General features: G+C 54.2%; 1 protein-coding gene across 1 annotated transcript in view; it reads right to left on the bottom strand.

The window, feature by feature from the left end:
- The window catches only part of LOC148219388 (uncharacterized), a 198893-nt gene that overhangs the window by 96169 nt on the left and 82940 nt on the right, over positions 1-19784 (bottom strand). Inside the window, exon 4 of the mRNA XM_088157664.1 lies at positions 10200-10613. Coding sequence (XP_088013790.1) covers positions 10200-10613 — 414 coding nt within the window. The remainder of the gene's footprint in view (positions 1-10199; positions 10614-19784) is intronic.

The raw sequence follows: 19784 nt of genomic DNA, 5'->3' as shown, positions 1-19784 counted from the left end.
TCAATTCCCCCATGGAAAAGCCTCGAGTGGAGTTTTGTTTCCAGGTCAATTGTCAATGAGAACACGATCAGATGGAGAGACATTCCTGCACAGGCCTTGGAATCTGCACAGTCTGAAGGAGAAGGAGACACCTGTGAGAAAGGAGATGCCTTAGATGGCAAGCAAGTGAAAAACACAGTTTAGCAACAGCCCAGATCAGTGTGGAACCACAACACTTGCCCCCAGCTGGTTCAGCATCTGAACTCATCAGTTCCACCATTCCCTCCAGAACAAGGCAATGCAACTTCCAGAGTTATCCAGGCAAGGAGGCCATACAGCACTTGGGACAAAAGTTATCAACTCTTTGGAAAACCTTACACAAAGTCCCTTCAGAAACAGGCAAGGCCATTGAAAAATGGGCAAATGAGGCATTTCTGGAAACCTGGACTTCCTGGCATCTGCAGCAATGGAAAAGAGTTGGGAAGAAGAAGCCAAGGGAAATAATTTCTGCCATGGTTTTTCAGCACTTGTCATAAGGCACAGCAAAGGGGTTCAGCTTGAAGAAAAAAACCAAACAAAAGCATGGAGGGAGTGAACTGCCAGGCTGTTGTTGAAGATATGGCCAGGTCAGGCTTTTTCAGAAGAGGCTACTGACTACGAATGAAAGATTAACACAGGGCCCTTGCACAGGATAAGACCTGAAGCACTCACCTGTCCAAAAAGATGACAATGTTGGGGTGGTTCTTGCCTTTCAGGAGCAGGATCTCATTCACAGCTCGTTCCCTGTTCTGCTCTCTGAGACTCATTTTCTTTATGGCCACCTGAAGTGACATTGCAGACCTTTAGCTGGAGGGGTCTGTGGCAGGAGACCACAGCAAGCATGGAGTGAATCTTTTTGGAGCGACAGAGCCAGGCTGTGCCAAACTGCCTTGGCATGGGACACCAGAGCTCAGCAAGTGCCATTCCCACAGCCCATTTCTCTGCTGGCTGGGGGCTGCTTACAGGACACGTGGCCAGAGACATTTGGCCTTGTAAGCTCTGCAGAAATGGTCCCTCAGCTGTCAGCCTCAAAGCTCTAACAACATTTTCTGCACCTACAGAATCTGCATCTTCTCAAATGGCCTTAGTTTATCACCACTCCGGTGATGATGATGATCATCATCATCGTTATTATTTAAACACATTTTGCAAGCAGGAGGTATTTCTGATGCTGTGAAACAGAGCAAAACAGCCCAGAACCCTTTAGCAATTCTATGGGACTTGGTCATGATTTCAAATGCCACTGCTCTGTTTGGGATTGCACAATAAAGCAGACACAGACATCCATTGTCACAGGGTGTCACTGACACCAGACCCAGTTGTGTTTCAACTGCAGCGTTTAGGAGAGAGCTTTGCTCTGGACATCCATCTTCTCATTTCTCTCCCTCTCTCTCTGTGAACAGCTGCAGTAGGACTAAAACCCCAAACTGAGCCCAAGCAGGATCTCTCCCTAATTAGGCCTAATTCGGCCTTTGAAGATGAAAAGCAGGATGGAAAAACTGCTAAATAGTGTTCCTGTCCAAGGCTGGGATGAAGATAAATTGGGCCTCAGTCTCCACCTGCTGATGCATTCATGGTTTTAGATATGAAGACCAAGCCATGGTGTCCGGCTCTGACAGACACCACTGCCCTCCTTGCATTCCTCTGGGCACTTCAGAAGCACCAAGGCTGTCCCAGCTGTGTTCTGAAGGCTGACACTGCTCTGCCTTCAGAGGAGCAGCCTGTGCAGGAAAGCTCTGCTGGGCCCCCAAAGCTGCAGCCACAGCTCCCAGCAGAGGGGAAAGCCCTCGGGAGCTGCCAGACGTGCTGGACGTGGTGGCACTGACCTCTCCTCCAGTGGACCTGTCGAGTCCTTTATAAACAGTTCCAAAAGCCCTGGAGACAAAACAGCAGAGAAGAAAGAAGCAGAGCTTTAGGCTCTGGGAGTGAAAGGCAGCCCAGACAGGAGATCTCTGCTGCCTGCAGCATTCACAAAACACCTGCGTGCATCGACCCTTCAAACAGCAGTGCAGCAGCCACCAGCCGTCTGCCATGCAAGGTGTGCAAGAGAAAACTGAGCCCAACACGAAGGAAAAGGGCTGGAGCGAATGTCCACACTGAATTCCTTTAGTTCAAAACCTGAGGTGGGAGTTGGTGTCTAAAGAAGTGGAAAAGAATGTATTTCATCCTTTTGCATTTCCTGCCTAAGACTTGCAGGATCCACAAGGGCCCTGCAATCAGGCAGGTGATGCATTTTCCCCTCGAGTGCAGCAGCTCTGTGTCTGTTACTGAATGCATGGAGTTTATTACCTGTGCTGAAAAAAGCACTTATTAGTTCTTCTTGAGAACTGTTTTCTGAGAGTCACCAGATGGTGAGTTGCTCTTTAGGGCAATCAAATTCCAGGCACAGAAGACCTTCCAGGTCCTGCTCCTTGCTGCAGGCAGGACACTGCCAGCCTCAGAGGCCTTTGACTGTTCCTTCTGACCACAGTTATCAATTCTGATCAAAACTGAGAGACAGCAGGATCATACCCCAGTGTCGGAGGGTGTTTGGAGCTCTCCTGACTCCAGCAAAATACCTGGGCCCCGCTTGTGCAGAAGGAACTGCCATGCACTTACCCTTGGCCAATCTGCTCCAGTCCCAGGTATTTCTCAGCAGGCTCCCCCACGCTCACGATGTTCCCTGAAAGAAACCACGTGGAAGATGCTCCCTCCCAGATGGAGACCCCGCCTTGCAGCAGAGCCAGAATGCAGCCCCACTCCCTGGGGCCATGAGCCCCTTGGTGTCAGCTGGGGAAGGACAATGAATGACTCGGTGACATTCAGCTGCAGAGCAGCACTGGGTGCAGCTCATGCTGAGACACACACACAGCACCCTGCTCTGGCACACAGGAACAGAACAGACGTACTCAGCTGCATCAGGCACCGCTCCCCTGTCCCCTCTGGCTGCAGGGCTGTGCTGCTGTCAGAATGTTCAGCCCAGGATCCCACAGCGGAGGGAGGTTCAGTGTGCTCTTCCCAAGCAGAAGGAGGTTCCTCGTCCTCTTCCCAAAATGCTGCAGGTTCTCCATCCTCTTCCCAAGCAGAGGCAGGTTCTCCATCATCTTTCCAAGCCGCGAGACGTTCACCATCCACATCCCGTGCTGGGATATGTTCACCCTCCTCTTCCCGAGCCACAGGATGTCCTCTGTCCTCATCCCACACCGGGAGATGTCCGTCGCCCTCATCCCACGCCATGGGAGCTTTTCTATCCTTGTCCCATGCCAGGGGATATCCACCATCCTCCTCCCATGCCGGGAGATGTCCACTGTCCTTGTCCCACACTGCGGGAGCCTTGCTGTTGTATTCCCAAACCACGGGGTGTTCACCATCGTCCCCCAGAACAGCGGCAATCTCACTGCTGTCTTCTTCCTCTTTGGAAGCAGAGGCAGCCAGAGGAGGTGCTGATGCAGCTTTGGTGCCCTGAGGACAGACAGTAGCGTGAGGGACAGGAAGTTCGATCTCAGTTGTCACCTTATTTATCCTCAGCTACACATCCAGCTGCACGAAGCACAAACAGAGTTCAGAGTTGTACAAACTAACAATGGGCTAAAAGTGACATTGCCACTTATTGTTGGGAATTCGGTATTTCACCATGGCTAAGGCAAATCCTCTGCCTGCAAAACCAGACCTGCAGCTCTTCTAAACTCTTCAGCAGAAAAGGAGAAAACTGCCAGGGATCCCTTTGCTGCTGCTGCTGCTGCTGCAAAGACCCTGACAGGGACTTTCCTTCGGCCTCCCAGGATGGCACTCGGCTGCCACACACAGAGCTCACAATTTGCTGCACAATTCTGAACACCAGAGGTTTCTTCCCACTCACCGAAGGAGGAGCTGCTTGGGATCCACGCATGAGGTGCCCTGCAATGGGAGAGGGAACATGAACCAGATGCTGGTAGGAAAAAAATTGCCCGTGGTGGGAAATGCCACAGAGCAAGGTAACCCCAAGAGAACATTTTGCTTTCACAGCATCCCTCCAGGAGCCACAGTCCCTTCACAGAGCAAGCAAGAGAACAGCACAAAATCCTGGGCTGTGTCAGTTCTTGGCTGGACCAGCAAACAAAGGGAGTTCCAGGCTCCACTGCCACAGACGCCCTGCTCGAGGGAACAGAACCCCCCCAGGCCTCATTGCAAACGCCTCGCTGGCTGCAGACACCCCCTTTTTGAGCTGCAGCTGCTGGCAGGAGCTCTCCCAAACCAACGGTGTCTTCATGGCAATTTGGTTACAAAGTCAACTCAAAGGTCCAGAGGAAGAACAGAAAGCACACAGCAAGCCCAAAGCCACAGATGCTGCACCGAGAGAAAACCTCAACTTACTTGCCAAGTGGGTTAAAAAATACCCCGAATAAGCCACAGAGTAGAGAGTGCAAACTGCAGCAACCACTTGCTGGATCATTGTGGCTGCGCTGCACACGTCTGCAGGCTGCACCCCTGCAGGCACACACGGACACGGGTCAGGGCTGGGCTGGCTGCCGAGAATGCCTCGGGCAGGAGGATCCTCCGGCAGTCAGCAGGCACCCAGAGCCTCTGGGCACTGAGGCCTCTGTGTCCCACAGCAACGGGAGCACCGCTGGGATGTGGCAACGCTCCTGTGACATCACAGCAGCAGCTCACGAAAAGAACGCTTGGAAGGTTCTCTGTGTCACTGTGATAGGTTGACTTAGGAAGAAGAAACTCAGAAGAGGTTCTTCCTAAGGGAATTTTTTCTGTGGGGGTTGGGATACCTGCAACAGCCAATTAGAGAAAGTTAGTTCGCTCCGGGAACACACATTTTGAAGGAGGTAATCCAGAACTGAGTCTCTTTGTCTTTCCGGTGGCTGAGCAGGTAACATCAACCCGAGCTTCCCCTTCCCCCATGCGGGGGGGAGGCTCGGGAGGCCGCTTGGGCCCCGTTTGCCAACGAGGGGGACCCGATGGCCGGGGGGAGAAAATGTTTTGTGATAAGACCTTCACAGCTTCCTCCTCCACGGGCCTGCGGCTCTGGCGTGGGGGGGAGGCCGACTCTTGCTGCTGCCGGACGGGCCGGGCCTGCCCGGGTGGCCATGAGCAGTGTGGGGCTGCAGCCCAGCCCCAGAAAGGCTGATTGACACCTCAGCTGCCCCCCCAGCACGGCCTGAGCCTGGCCCAACTTTAGTAGTTGTGTTAAACTTTAACTCTTTAGTGCTCAGATAAGATTTGCAAAGCCTCCAGCCTTTCCTTTGAATATGAAAGGGAATAAAAAGATTTCTGAAGTCAGTGATGTAAGAGCTAAGTTTTTGAGATGGAAGGAGAATGAGAAGATGCTGAAATGGCTGAAAATCTTTTTGTAAAATTGTAGGGATGAACTGATGTACTGAATATTCCTATAAACCATGGAAAGAGACATGGGGGGATAGAAATGTTCCATTTAATAGATGATTTGACCAAAGAGCACCTGTGTTGAGAATTTCTGCCCTGAGAAAAGAAGGGGATTTCGGTTTTCTGAAGATGAAGCCTGAGCAGAGAGAAAGGAGACAAAGAGAATCTTTGCTGTCGAACATTTCATTCTTAAAAGTAATACCCCATGAGACAGACATGGCCCACATCTACAGCTTTGGGACGGCTGTGGAGTTGGGAGGAGCGTCACGGTTGCAGGTTCCCGGGCGGATGCAAATCGTGAAAGATAAAACCACAAGAGAACTGTCTTTTTCCTTCCTCTGGGAAAAATCCCTACAACTTCAATAAAAAGAGGCTTCTCTCTCCAGAAGTGAACTGAGAAAGACTAAATTGGGCACTGACCGAAGTATTTGCTATATGTTTGTTTTGTTGTTATGAAGATTGGGAGAGGGAGGGAAGGAGTGAGCTGAAAAATCTTATTCTGAATTTTTTTTTCCTTTCTCTTTGTTTGTGTAGTAAATAAATTTTCTTTTATACTCTCTCAAGTTTTAGGCCTGCCTTGCTCTTTTGCTCCTGGTTCTGTCTCACAACAGAAAAAATAAGTTTATTTAAATTGGCAACTCAAACCGAAGACAGATGGTCATGTCAGGATCACAGCTGAGTCATCGTCATGGTCATCTCATGGTCATGTGTAGCAATGAGGAACAAAGACACACAGATTTGATTGCTTGCTCCGAAGAAGATCGTTTATTGTAACCAACTGAGCCTTTTTATACTCGAAACTTAACCCAAACTTAGCCCAAACTTTACTGAAACAAGCCTGCATTGGCTGCCTGTCACTGCGGTGTCGCTGTTGGCGTGTCCCTTTACCCAGTCAGCTCTCTGATCATGTGGTGTCCACGCATCTCCCCAGCCCATCACTGCCTCACACACGAGGTGACCACCAAGCCACTCTCCGGCCATCTGAGCCGCAGCTGAGCCCTTCCCAGAGTGCCCGCACCCGCAGGGAGCGCAGGGCTGGATTTGGCCGCCACAGAGTTGGTGACCCTCGTGAGATCCTCGGTGCATTTAGTTCCTACAGGAGTGTGGGCACCGCTGGGAAATGATCTGCATGCCTTGTTAATTGGATGTTCTTCCACCGCTAGCCTGGGGCAGGATCTCTCCCGGTCCTCCTCTCAACTCCCGGGCCTCTCCTCAGCCAATCAGAGAAGGCACCAAAATAATTGAGCCAATCAGAGCGCGCGGCGCTGATGACTCCTCAGGCTGTCCCAGAGCGCCCAGAGCTCCTCACCTGGACTCCACCCGCGCCCCGCCCCCAGCGCCCCCCGCCAGGAGAATTTGGGGAGGGGGTATCGCGTTTTATCTTCTTTTTTCTTTTTCTAGAGTCGAGATTAAATGCTCTAGACACGGAATTTCGTGTTCGGACTCAGATATTTATTAATTCTTATCTATATTACAGTGAGTTCTACAACACTTCTAGGTAACAGGCTAAAAATGGACACGTATCTCTCTCTACAAGGCCTTTTAAGGACCAATGAGTCCAATTAAAAAAAGACACCATAATAGCCCAAGAACCAATCACCCGTGACCTGAAATGCGGAATTTTCTAATTACAGAAGTACCACCCTGACCCATGAAGAAAGTGAAGAAGAAAGAAACCTCCGCCCTAAAATCTCCATCTTGTTTAATATATATTACTATATTCTAAAATCACAAATTCTAAATTTTCCACTATGTGACACTGCACATTTCTATTCCAACAACACACCAGTGATCCCAGATCTATCACTCAATTCTGGAAACCTTCTTCAGAGCCTCAGGTCAAAAGCAGTGTTTTCCTGGGGGTCAGTGCCTGTCAGCACAGAAAGCCCAAACCCCTCAGTTTCCAGGGTTCCAACAGGGGAGAGGTGTCAGACCCTGCCCGGCGCTGGCCATGGGGCGTGTGGGGCAGCTGGGGCCCTACTGGTGCCACTGGGAGCCCCCCGGGCTGGGGGCGCGGAACTCTCGGGTGAGCGGGAGGGGCGGGAAGTGGTGGGAACGGTGGTGAGAGAAAGGGAAATGGGGAGGTGGGACCCCCAAACAGATGTTGCGGGGGGCAGGCGACTGGGGAGTGTTGGGAAAGGGGGAGGAAAAGACAAAGAAGGGTGGAAAAGAGGAACTGGGACAGCGGGAAGAAGGGTCCCATGGCGGCCGTGGGGCACTGGGGCTGCGGAGCCGGGGTTGCCCCGGAGCTCTTGGCTACTCTGGGCTGCTGGGGGGGCACCCCCGGACCTGTGTCCTGCACACACAGCGCTGTTCCAGGAGATGGTTTAGTCCGAGTGTCACTTCATTCACGGCACCGACCGGCTGAGGTTCGTGGAGAGGAACATCTCCAAGCGGGAGCAGTTCCTGCACTTGGGCAGCGATGTGGGGCTGCACGTGGGGACACCTCCTTTGGGGACAAGGCTGCCAGGCACTGGAACAGCGACCCGCAATGGATGGAGTACAGACGGGCTGCGGTGGACAGGCACTGCCGGCACAACTACGAGTTGTCCAGCCCATTCCTCGTGGAGCGCAGAGGGGAGCGTGGGGCAGAGCGTGTCCCCTCGGGCCCTGCCCTGGGAATGACCCTGGAGCCCCCCAAAACCTCCCTGGGAATCACCCGAGACACGTCAGCCCTTCTTGTGCCCATCCCCGGGGCCTCCTGCCCCTCACCCCAAGTGACTACAGTGGCTCTCCCAATCCATCCCAGTCTCTCCCAGTCCATCCCAGTCTGTCCCGGCGTCCACATGGTCCTTCCGAGTGTCACCAGAGTCCCTCCAAATTCCTCTCAGTCCACAGCCATTCCATTCCCTGTCCACTCCCAGTGTTTCTAATTCCAATCCGGGACCTCCACCGTCTCTCCCAGTGCCTTCCCAGGCACTTCCAGTCTGTTCCAAGTCCTTTTCAGTCCAATTCCAGACCGCTACCCTCTCTCCCATTATTCCAATCCACTCCACTCTCTCCAATTTTATTCCCAGTCTTTCAAAGTACCACACCAGCCCTCCTTCACATATCCCAGTTCCCCCAAGCTGATCCCAGTGTGTCCCCACTCTCTCCCAGCGCCCCCCAGTGTCCCCATCTCACTGCGGCCCTCGAGCTCCCAGCCCGGCCCCGGCTGCCTGCTCTGCTCCCTCAGGGATTTCTACCCTGCCGACATCCAGCTGAGCTGGTTCCAGGGCCAGCAGGAGCTCTCGGGACACGTGGTGGCCACCGACCTGGTCCCCAATGGGGACTGGATTTCTACCAGCTCCTGGTGCTGCTGGAAACCCCTCCTGGCACGGGGTCAGCTCCAGCTCCAGGTGGAGACGTCAGCCTGGAGCACCCCCTGAGCCGGCACTGGGGCACGGCCCAGACCCCACAGTGTGGGGGGAGTGGGAGAGGAACCGGGAGAGCTGGAAGACGGATTAGGGTGTGCTGGGAGTAACTGGGGGAGAGTTTCAGAGAGTCTACTTGAAATTGGGAGTACGGCTCAGGGGTTTAGAAGGTCTGAGAAGGAGTTTGAAGAATGCTGGGGAGGGCGGGATGGGGTTGTAGGGGTCCTGGTGGGCACTGGGAGGGAGTTTGGGGGTACTGGGTGTTACTGGGAGGAATTTGAGGGAGTCTGGAGGGGATGGAAAATGATCAGGAATTGGAAAGCAGTTGGAATGAGGCTGGTTGTGATGGGAAGAGACTGGGATGGTGTAGGTGAATCCTGGTGGGACTGGGAAGGGACTGGGAGAGGGTTTGGGGGTTCTTGGGCAGTGGGGGGCAATTGGGAGGGGGCTGTGGGATCCTGAAAGGGACAGGAGGTGCTTTGGTGGGTCCTGGGGTGGCTGGGAAGAGTTTAGGAGGAGGTTTCAGGGGGCCCTGTGTGGGCTGGGGACAATTGGGAAGGTGCTTGTAGGGGCTTGGGGTGTCTGAGAGGTTTTGGGGGTCCTGACCCCTTTGGACACCCAGAGATGCCGCCGGACTCCGCCAGCAGCAAGGTGACAATGGGGATCGAGGGTTCCGTGTTTGGCTTCGGCTTCCTGGCCCAGGGGCTCGGCTCTACCTGCGAAAGAAGGTGAGGGGGGTCCTAGGGAGTCATATGCCCCCTATCCTGGAGCGTGTGTGCTCCCCCTGGGGCCCCCACCCAGGGTCACCCACTCTTCTCTGCCCACAGAGCTCCTGAGCCAGCAGCAGTGGCCTTCCACCAGCTGGGACCCCCAGATCCATCCACCCGCTGATTTTGGAGGCACCGTGTGACCCCCCAGCACAGCTGCTCCCAGTGCTCCCAATAAAGCTGCCCAGTTCGCCCCGGTCCCGTTTATTGTGGGGCGGGACTGGGGAGGAACTGGGGGGACCCCGCGGGGGGATCGTGACTGGGCGGGGAGGGCGGGTCCAGGTGGGGAACACTGGGTGCTGCGGGTCTGCCCGGCAACCGGTGAGTCATCACAGCTGCTCTCTCTGATTGGCTGAATCTTCTTCATCGCATTCTCTGATTGGCTGAGGAGAGGCCCGGCAGTTGACAGAAGGAACAGGAGAGATCCCGCCCCGAGCACCGGCACGGGAACAACAGAGCCAGCCTGGGCACAGCGAGGGAATTTATTACCAACCACATCACAGCAGCACAAGGAGAAGGGAAAGAAATCTCTCCAACCCCTTCCCCGCACCCAACGGGGATAACCAGGACCAAAGATCACCAGGGCTCTGCCCAACGGGGGTCACTGGGGATCATCCAACACCGATCCTCCCAAGGGGGATGGAGCTGGAGCAGAGCACGAAGCTCTTCCCACACTCGGGGCACTCACAGGGCTTCCCTTAGTGGTGCCTCCGTTGGTGTCGGGTCAAGTGAGAGCTCTGTGAGAAGCTCTTCCCACACTCAGGACACTCGTAGGGCCTCTCCCCAGTGTGGATGCGCCGGTGGACAGTGAGGGTGGAGTTGAGATTGAATCCCTTCCCGCAGTCGGGGCAGCGGAAGGGCCTCTCCTCTGTGTGAATCCGCTCATGTAGGAGGAGACTGGAGCTGGTCTGAAACCTCTTCCCACACTCAGGACACTTGTAGGGCCTCTCCCCAGTGTGGATGCGCTGGTGGCTTCTCAGGGCAGTGCTCCACGCAAAACTCTTCCCACATTCCAAGCAGGTGTAGGGCCGTTCCCCTGTGTGGATCACCTGGTGCTGCATCAGATAAGAAATAGTCCTGAAGCTCTTCCTGCATTTCCCACACTCATAGGGCTTCTCCCCAGTGTGGATCATCTGGTGTTGGATCAGCTTGGAGCTGTAGCTGAAACCCTTCCCACATTCCAAGCACTTGTGGGGCTTCTCCCCTCCAGGAGGCTTCTCCACCAGCTCTGAGCTCTGCCTGGATCTCTGGCCGCCTTCCCGGCTCAGGGAGGGTCTTTCCTCTTCGCAGCTCCCTGGGCTGGGTTTGCAGCCCCTCTTCCTGTGGGATCTCTGGGGTATTTCCTCCTCCTCCATCCACCGACGCCTTTGGAATGACAAATCCTGGTTTGGGGGAAAACACAAGAGAGCACCTTGGGCTGGGGGTTTCTCCTTCCAAAGTGCAATTCAGGAAGTCATTGGGCATCTTGCGTCTCTAAGAACCTCCAAAACACAACGATTCAGCACAAAAATTATCCAAACATCAAGACATAGATCAAAAACTCCCCAAAAAGCAAGTTTCAGCCCAAATCCCTTCCAAAATATAAAGATTCAGCCGCTGCAAAAAACCAAAGCACCAACATTTAGCCCAATAAAGCTCACAAACACCAAGATTCACCCCTGTGAAAATCATGGATGGTCCTCTTCAGTCACCTGCTGCATGTGGGGGGAGCAACGCTCCTGGGGCTGGGGCAGAGGCTGCAGATACAGGGAGGAGTGGAACATTGTGCTGCTTCCCATTTCTGACCCTCTTGCGGTGTCCCTACTCTTCCTCACACTCCTCATCCTCCATTACTCTTCTTTCTCCTGCACAATCCCACCTGCTCCTCCCACGTGCATCCTTTGACCATTTTGTTCTTCAACCCTGCTTCTCCTTCCCTTCTCCTGCTGCCCCCAGGCCCAGCACCCACTGCCGGCTCCCTCTTCCCCCCAAACCCACAGCATCCCAGCGCAGGGGCAGCGATGGAGCTGGGGCAGCTCGGGCTGGGGCAGCGCTGGGCTCTCGGCCGCTCCCGCCCGCACTCGCTCCCCACTGCAGCCGCTACCGCCACCACAGCGCGGGGGGGCCCGGCCTTGGCGCTCCCCGCTCCCACCTCCCCAAATTCCCCTGCCGGGGGGCGCTGAGGCCGGGAGACAGACGAGTGACAGATCAGGGGGTTTGGGAAGAGTCGGCAGCCAGAGAGCACTGAAAATCTCAGCAGGGACTACAGTGGCATCTTCGGGGACTAAACATGGCAGGGCACCCATGGAGGGTAAAAAGGGAAAGCCACGAAGGGATCCCAGCAAAAGGGATGATGATCCCAAAATATCTCTGAAGGGTCCCTTGGGAGCATGTTGAGGTAGTTTGTACATTATTCCAGAGGTAATCAAGGATATGGACACCCAGAGGAGCAATAAGGGAAGGTCAGAAGAGAGTCAGACAGCAAGGGATGGCTGGTGTTGGTGTACTGGGAAGGGATTGGGTGAAGGCGAGCGTGCAGGAATATGGTTCAGGAAAGAAGCAGCAGGAGCAATCTATGTGGGAAGAAAAAGGGTGATGGAAAAGACGAGGAAGAGAAAAATACTGAGGATGGGGATGTTTTTCAGCAGGATTTGATCCTCAGAAGTTGCCAGCTGCTGCAGATCCTTTGTATCCCCGGTTGCCAGGACAGGCACACAAGGAGGTCAGGATTGCAGGGGGTTTCTCTGTGCTGGGCAGCGGCAGGAGCGGGCGCAGAGGGGCGGCACCGGGAGCACGGGCTGGGGGCCTGTGGGGAGCTGCGGGGCCGGGCCGGGGCTGTGGGGCAGCCGGGGCTCAGCGCCGGGCGCTGCCTGAGCCCAGCACCCCCCGGCAATTGCAGGCCCGGCAGTGGCCCCCGGCCCCCAGGAGGCTGCGGGACGCCCCGGCCGCTGCCCGGCCCCGTGGAGCTGCCGGCCCTGCCCGCCGGGGGGGCCGCGTTTGGACACTGCGGCAGGACAGGCACCGGCTCTGGGATACGGGCTGGCCACGGCAGCCACAGCACAAGGAGCAGCACGAAGGAACAGCTGCGAAATGGGCATTGGACGTGCAAGCATCCAGATTAGCTTTTAAGGACTTTCTCTGGGTCACTGCAGAAAGGAATGATTTAGCAGAAAGCTCAGCAGCTGTCAGAGGATGAGCACCCCCAGGCACTGAGGGGGCTGCAGGAGGGGCAGAAGAAGCCCCTGGAGCAGTTGGTCACAAAGGCACAGCAGGGGAATGCAAGAAGGGATGAGGAAAAGGCCAAGGCGAAGGCAAAGGCCATGGCAGAGTTTCTACAGCCCCTGAGGGATGAACCCCAGGGCCCAAGGGGGCCCCAGCACCCAGGGGCTCTCAAATCCTTCTTCACCATCTTGAACCAGGTGCCCTCCTCACACTGCCACCATTCAGTCCTTGATGGCAAAGATGCTTTCTGGGGATGCCCACTCACACAGGATGGTAAACTGGATTTTGCCTTTGAGTGGGAACAAGAGGTAGAAGGGAAAATGGGAAAGACATGGACGGTCCTTCTGCAGGGATGCACGGAAGCACCAGCCTTATTGGGGCAAGCCTTGCAGAAAATATCACAAGAATTTACCCCACACCCAGGGATTGCGTTAATGCAGGATGTGGATGACTTGCTGCAATCAGGAGGACAAGAAGTGGCAGAAGAAGCCTCTGTGAAATGGCTGAATGTTCAGGCTAAAAATAATTTTTGAGTATTTGAAATAAAAGAGGAAATGATGGAGAATAGTGTTAAATATTCAGGACGTATTTTGAATGAAGGTCTGTGATGTATTGATCCAGAGAGGATCTGGGGAATCTCAGAAGTAATCCAGGACTGAAAAGGACGTGCAAGAATTCTGAGCATTAATAGGAAATTGCAGGACCTGGATTGAGGATTCCCGGTTCTAGCCAGAATATTGTATGACTTTTTAAACCCCAATAGCTTCAATGTTGTGGTATGGACAAGAGAAAAGAAACAAAAGCTGAGAAAATGAAAAATAACAAAACAACTGGTGACCTAGCTATGGCACTTCAAGTCTTAGAAAAGAAATTTGAATTGTATGTGTGTTTTAAGTACGTATTATATTACATTACTGGCTTTTTGTAAATATTAAAATGAATATTCTATGTTGAAAAACTTTGCTGCGTGAATATAGTTTTAGTTCTGTGATTAACAGAACTTATAAGTAGTAGTGATAAATATAATTCTTTGGACTATAATATTTTGATGTAAAAAGCTTTTGTTCATGTAAATAACTCAGAGAATCCTAAAAAAGATAATCAGAAAATTATTCACAGTCCTGGATTATGGAACACCAGAGAAGGAAAAAGAATTATTTACAGGTCAAGGAGAATGATTCTGAATAATGCATGAAGGTCTACGAATATGCAACATGTTGCTGCATTTAGGAAGTGTTTTCTGAGTCAGTGTGTGCCCTTGGCTGAAGGCCAAGCATCCGGCCATTATAACCTTTGGCCAGAGCCAGGGCAGATATTCAATTCTCTCCCTTGGAATTGATCTTTGCAATTCCTTACCCTGGGAATTCTCCACCTAGTGCAGGGTGGAGATAAGGGATGTATATTTCATGCAGTCTGTGGCTAGAATCCTGTCTCTTGTGAAATCTCTGCCACAGGAAGCTGGGCTGGCACAGAGCCTGCCTTGGCACTTTGCTGTTCACAGCATCCACCCAGGACTCTGCCTCTCAATTACACTCACACACTGGGCTGCCTGCGATTCCATTGCTGGAAAGTATACCAAATTTAATTTTTTTTACATTCCATTTTACTAGTCAAGCTTGCTTTATATTTGTCCCAGGAAAGAGATTTTAAAAGCTTTTTTGAAAAGGAATTTTAGACCACTCAACAGAAATAACCACTGCAACAACCTGGGAATAGCCCAAAAGATTCCCACAAAGAGAACGACATTCAACACATAATCAAGGAAACATCAGCAAACATCAAGGAACACCCACCCCAGACACTGCCCCTGGCCCAGATGGAGACACCTGGTCTGGAAAAAAGAGAAGGAAATCCAGGAATGTGGATCTAATTAACATCAGAAGAGGAGAAATCCGTGTGCAATAGGAAACCAAACACTAAGAACTACACAACTTTGAAGCAATGAACACTAAACCAATTTATTTCTATGGGTTTAAACTGTAAAAAGTTTAGGGAAAATCGAGCAAAATTCACATCTCATGGAATGAATTTCTCTGCACACCTGGGCTATGTGTGGATGAAATTATTTCTGCTGCACACCCTGACCACAATCAAGTAATGCCTTGACTCTCTAACACTAAAGGTATTGATGGAGAGTTTTTGATTTTCCCTGCATTGTCAGTAACAAGATTGCACCATTAGAAAAATTCTGCATAACAATCCTACTTTTATATTGTTAGTTAGGTTTGGACTAGAGGTGTGACAATCAATTTTTACTCTTAGGAGAAGAGCTAGAAAAAACTTGATTGCATTGGAATATTTTGTACATATCTCTGGGTGGCTCTTAATGATGGCAGAATTTCGGAAAGGGTTTTTCGATGCTCACCTTTATGTTGCATTTTGAAAAACTAGGAGAGTATTAATGGTGAGGCTTTAACACATAAACAGCGAATACAAAATCGTTAAAAAAAAAGAGAAAAAAAAAGCAGATTGTGGGGGTGCACCTGTGCATCACCTAAGGGCTGCTCTGTAACAGAAGCATGGGTTCCAGGCAGAGCCAGGACAGGAGCTTTAGAAATGCAAATTAACACTGCTAGGGCAATGTGTGCACAATGTACCAGGGTCTTGTTGCCTGGGGGAGGAATTTCGCTGATTTCCTCTGTCCTTCACCCCAAGCTCTGCCTGCTTGCACAGATGGAATTTGCACAACTAAAGGCAGAGCCCATAGTGAGGATATCTGACTGCAACAGAAATTGGTTAAGCTGCAAAGGGAAACAGCAAACGCAGAATGTTGGGAAAACTTCATGAAAAAAAGCAGGGGGGAAATCATCCCTCTCCTCATTCCAACATGTGCTGTCACTGTCTAGGTTATATAGGATATATCAGAACAGTGTTTGCTTGCCCAGAGAAATCAGTTTGGAATCCAAGTATTTGATGATTTAATTAGAAAAAAGTGGTCAACTGAGTCTTCCCCGGCTGGAGGGAGCACCCAAAAATAGGAAAAAGATGAAGAGACACCAGAACAAATCCTACAACACCATGGAGTAGATCTTGGAAACCCTAACAAATTCATATCACGATATAGAGAATCCATCCATAATTTGAGTGGCAGAATTAGGTTAAAACCTGTCCTTGAAATAATAACCAACCAGACAACTCCAGCTCCTGACGTTCCTGCCGACCAATCCACTGACATTAGGAACAAGACATTTCACCATGGGATGGGATCAGATTATCTATTAAAAGAGGGAGCCGGACTTTGTGGAAAATTAATTACTCAAATTGCTGTTAGCGACTAGATGATAACCGAAAAGTGGTGAAACAGATAACAAAGGAAATAAGAAATTAGCTCATGTACCAGTCCAAACAGGGAAAGGATGGGAATGGGACACGTTTCCGTGGTTCCCCGGAATACCGTGGCTTAAACGAATGCTGCTCCTCCTCTGACGTGCTGCAGCACCTCTCAGCTTTTTACCATGCATGACACCTTGCGCCAAAGAGGACACAGGAAAAGAGATTGAGTCAATGGAAATTAAAAGTTTGTAAGCGCTCTTCTTGAGAAAATGAGAAAAGGAGGGATTGAAAGCAGTAAGATTAATATCGTAGTAGGAGTGCATGTTAGGAGGGACATGCAGTAGGTGGATCAGGAAGTCTGAACCTTCCAAAAGCGTCAGCCAGAGGGGAATGGGAGAGGGAGATGCAGACGGGAAAATGAGGATAAAAAGGAGGCGGCGCTTTAGAGACCGCATGGCAAATGCCGCATGGCCTCTCTCTTTGTTCATCAATAAAGTCACTTTTACAGGACTCCTCTGTCTCCTGCGGGCACAAAAACCTCTGGCCACGGGAATTTTCCCGCACAGCCCCAGGCACAGGGCAGACACCTCTGTGCCACCCACAGCAACCGGGACGAGCCAGCGCTGCTCCGGCACCGGCTCCTGCCGAGGCCCCAGCGGGAAGGAGACCGCGGGCAGCCGCTCCCGCAGCGCCCTCAGCCCAGCGCCAACACGGGCCGGCACCAGCACAACCAACCCGCCAGAGCCCCCTGCCGCCCCCGAGGCCCGCAGCGAGCCCCGAGCCCCCGCACAACCGAGCGCGGCTCCCACCTGCGCTGGGGCCGCCTCCGAGCTCCGCCGCCGCCTCCCCGGGCTCCGGCCGCTGCCGCCGCTGCCGGGCCCGCACAGACGCTGCCACAATGGCGCCTTTGCTGCTCTGCCCAATCAGCGCGCGAGAACCTGGAGTGACATTGGCACAATCAGCCAATGGCAGCGAGGGCCGGGCTCTGCACACGGCCCAGCCTCGGCCCGCGCTCTCACGGCCCCCCGGGCTGTGGGAGGGCAAAGGCGGAGATGAGGAACAGCCCTGGAACGGGCCCGGGCCCGAGCCGCCATTGGCCTGGAAACACAAACAAAGTTCTCCGCAGCTGCCGGCACGCCTTTCCCAGCCCTGCGTGTTCGCTGCCTCCGGCTCAGCGCGCAGCCCTGGAGCCGCACTGTCGCTACCCCTAATTAGGAGAGTCTGTGCTTGGCTTTAATTTCCCCCAAAAAGGGAAAACTGCCCCAAACCCCTGTGGATGAGTGGGAGAGGGGAGAGATTTCTGGCAGAAAACTCCAAAAACTCAGAGCAGGATAATGAGAAGTAAATGAAGACCCTTCAAACCAGCTTTCCATTCGCCTCCCTCCTTCCAACTGCACCTCCTACCCGGCAGTGCAGGGTTGGAGAAACGACGCTCACTTTGTAAAATTTTAAAGGTTTATTAAATCTTAGCAAAAAAAATACACCAAAAGACTGAATAAAGAGAAAAATCAGCGCTGGGAGCACAGGACTAAAGCAGCAGACCCGGGTGTGATTTGGGGGCCCAGGGGGGTCCCCGGGCCGCCCCCGCCCCCCTCGGTCTCGGCCAACGGGTGCGAGCAGCGCGGCCCCGCTGCTGAGCACTGACCCCGCCCCAGGGGCCGCCGGGACCCCCCCGGAAAAACCCGCACCTGCACCCCCCCTTCAGTCCCTCCGACCTTCCCATCCCTAAGGGGGAAAGGGGGAAAGGGGAGGACCTGGGGCGGGATCACCCGGAGACCCCCGGGGTGAGGAGCAGGAGGGGAGGGGGGGTTTGGCTCGCGCTGAGTGGGGGGTCCCGCGCGAGGATTTCGGGGGGATTCGCTCGAGGAATTTTGGGGGTCCTCGTGCGACGGATCCTCGTGCAAAGGGCTCCTCGCGTGCCACCGTCCCCTCGTGTCACCCAGACCAGTTTGGGCAGCTCTTTGTGTCACCCAGAGGAATTTGGGGCTCTTCGTGTCACTGAGAGCCCCGCGAGAGTCACACCGAGAGCCCTGTGTCACCGGGTGCCCCCAGCTTCTTGTGCCACCCGGATCCCCTGAGTGTCACCAGCCCCGTGCCAGGGTCCCCAGTGTCACCGGGGTCTCTCTCTGTGTCACACACCAGGAACCAACCCCCCCTCCGAGCACCAGCACCCCCGAATTTAACCGTCCTCATGCACCGGGATCCCCTCAGGACCCTCGAGTTACCTCTCTCCCCTCCTCCTTCACCGGCATCACCGGACCGCCCCCCCTTTCCCGAGGAATCGCCGGAGACCCCCTCCATCAATCACCGGGCACCGGGACCACCAGAGGACCTCCCCCATCAATCAGCACCGTCACCGTGCACCGGGACTCCCCCCCCCATCGAGCAGTGACACCCCCTCATCGTGCACCGGGACCGCCGGACCCCCCCTCAAACATCGCCAGCCTCGGGCACCGAGATCACCGGAGACCCCTCCATGAGTCACCGGGACCCCCCCGTCATGCACCAGGACCACCGGAGACCTCCCCAGGAATCACCGGACAGCCCCTCACGAATCACCGGGCACCGGGATGCCCCCTCGGGCACCGGGTCTGGACCCCCGCCTCGTGTACCGACCACCCTCCGGTGCACAGGGCCCGGACCCCCCTTTGTGCCCCCCCTGCCCATCCCGGGGATTCCACCCCTCCCCTCCCCTTTGACTTCCCCCGGGAACAGGAGCGGGAATGGGGGGGCGTGCGCTGGGGGGGCATCGGGGTGTCCCCAGCACCGGGGGGAGTCCCTTGGGGCTCGCTCCTTTCCCCCCCCTTCCTCCGGTTATCACCAGGGCCCCTCCCAATTTACCGGGGCTCCCCCTATTCACTGTCCCCCCGTTCACCGAATGCCCCAAAGCGCTGGGACCCCCCCTCACTCACAGCCCCTCCCCCATCCGCGGGACCCCCCCACTCACCGCTCCCCCCCCCGTCACCAGGACCCCAAAATCCATGGGACTCCCCCCACACTCAACAAGACCCCCCCAAATCCATGGGACCCCTCCCTCCCCCCCACTCCCCACCCCCTTCTCAGCACTCCCCGGGCCCTCCCCATTGATCGAACGCCCCCATGGCCCCCCCAGCCCCTCGCCCTCGCATTGGGCCCCCCCGGGGCCGAGGCAGAGCCCTCCCTGAGGGACACCCCTCATCCCCGGCCTGCAGCAGCCCATGCAGCTGCTGACCACAACTCCCTGCCTGCGTCCATCCGGCCAATTCCTCTGGCCCCGCACAGCCCAGCCTGCAAAGCCAGGCCTGGCACTGTGGGGCTCGGGGGGTCTGTCCTGGGCCCCTGGGCCTCACAGGCCTCTGGGCACAGCAGCGCTGTCACACACTGAAATGTTATGGGCAATGGCTTAAACGCTGCCAGGAAGGAGATTTGCACATTATGGCGAAACTGAATAAAGAGGCTGAGACCACCCCAGCCCACCCCTCCTTCACCTGACTGCAGCTTTGGCCTGGGACTTGAGAGGCCTAACAGCACCTGAGGTACCATCAAGGTGACACCATTGATCAGTTGCCTCTGGTCTAGGGACAAGGACACGAGACTGAGGCAGGAGAATGTATCCAAAGAAAGGCAAAGCCAGCAGCTGTCCTGAAAATCAGCTTGGGCCAGGCTGGGGCTGGGGGAGGCCGTAGCCCACAGGCTCATCTGCTGAGGCCACCTTTGCACACACTGCCCACAGCCAGCCAGGGAGGACGAGAGTTCTGGGGCTGTGGGGGAACCTCTGCTCACAGGCACTCAACACCCATCCTCCCTCACACAAACTGGCTCCGCTGGAAAATGCCCAGCC

Source organism: Sturnus vulgaris, unplaced genomic scaffold, assembly GCF_052056855.1.
Source record: "Sturnus vulgaris isolate bStuVul1 unplaced genomic scaffold, bStuVul1.hap1 Scaffold_141, whole genome shotgun sequence".
Taxonomy (NCBI): domain Eukaryota; kingdom Metazoa; phylum Chordata; class Aves; order Passeriformes; family Sturnidae; genus Sturnus; species Sturnus vulgaris.
The sequence above is the reverse complement of the archived record's forward strand: the minus strand, read 5'-3'. Positions and strand labels throughout refer to the sequence as shown.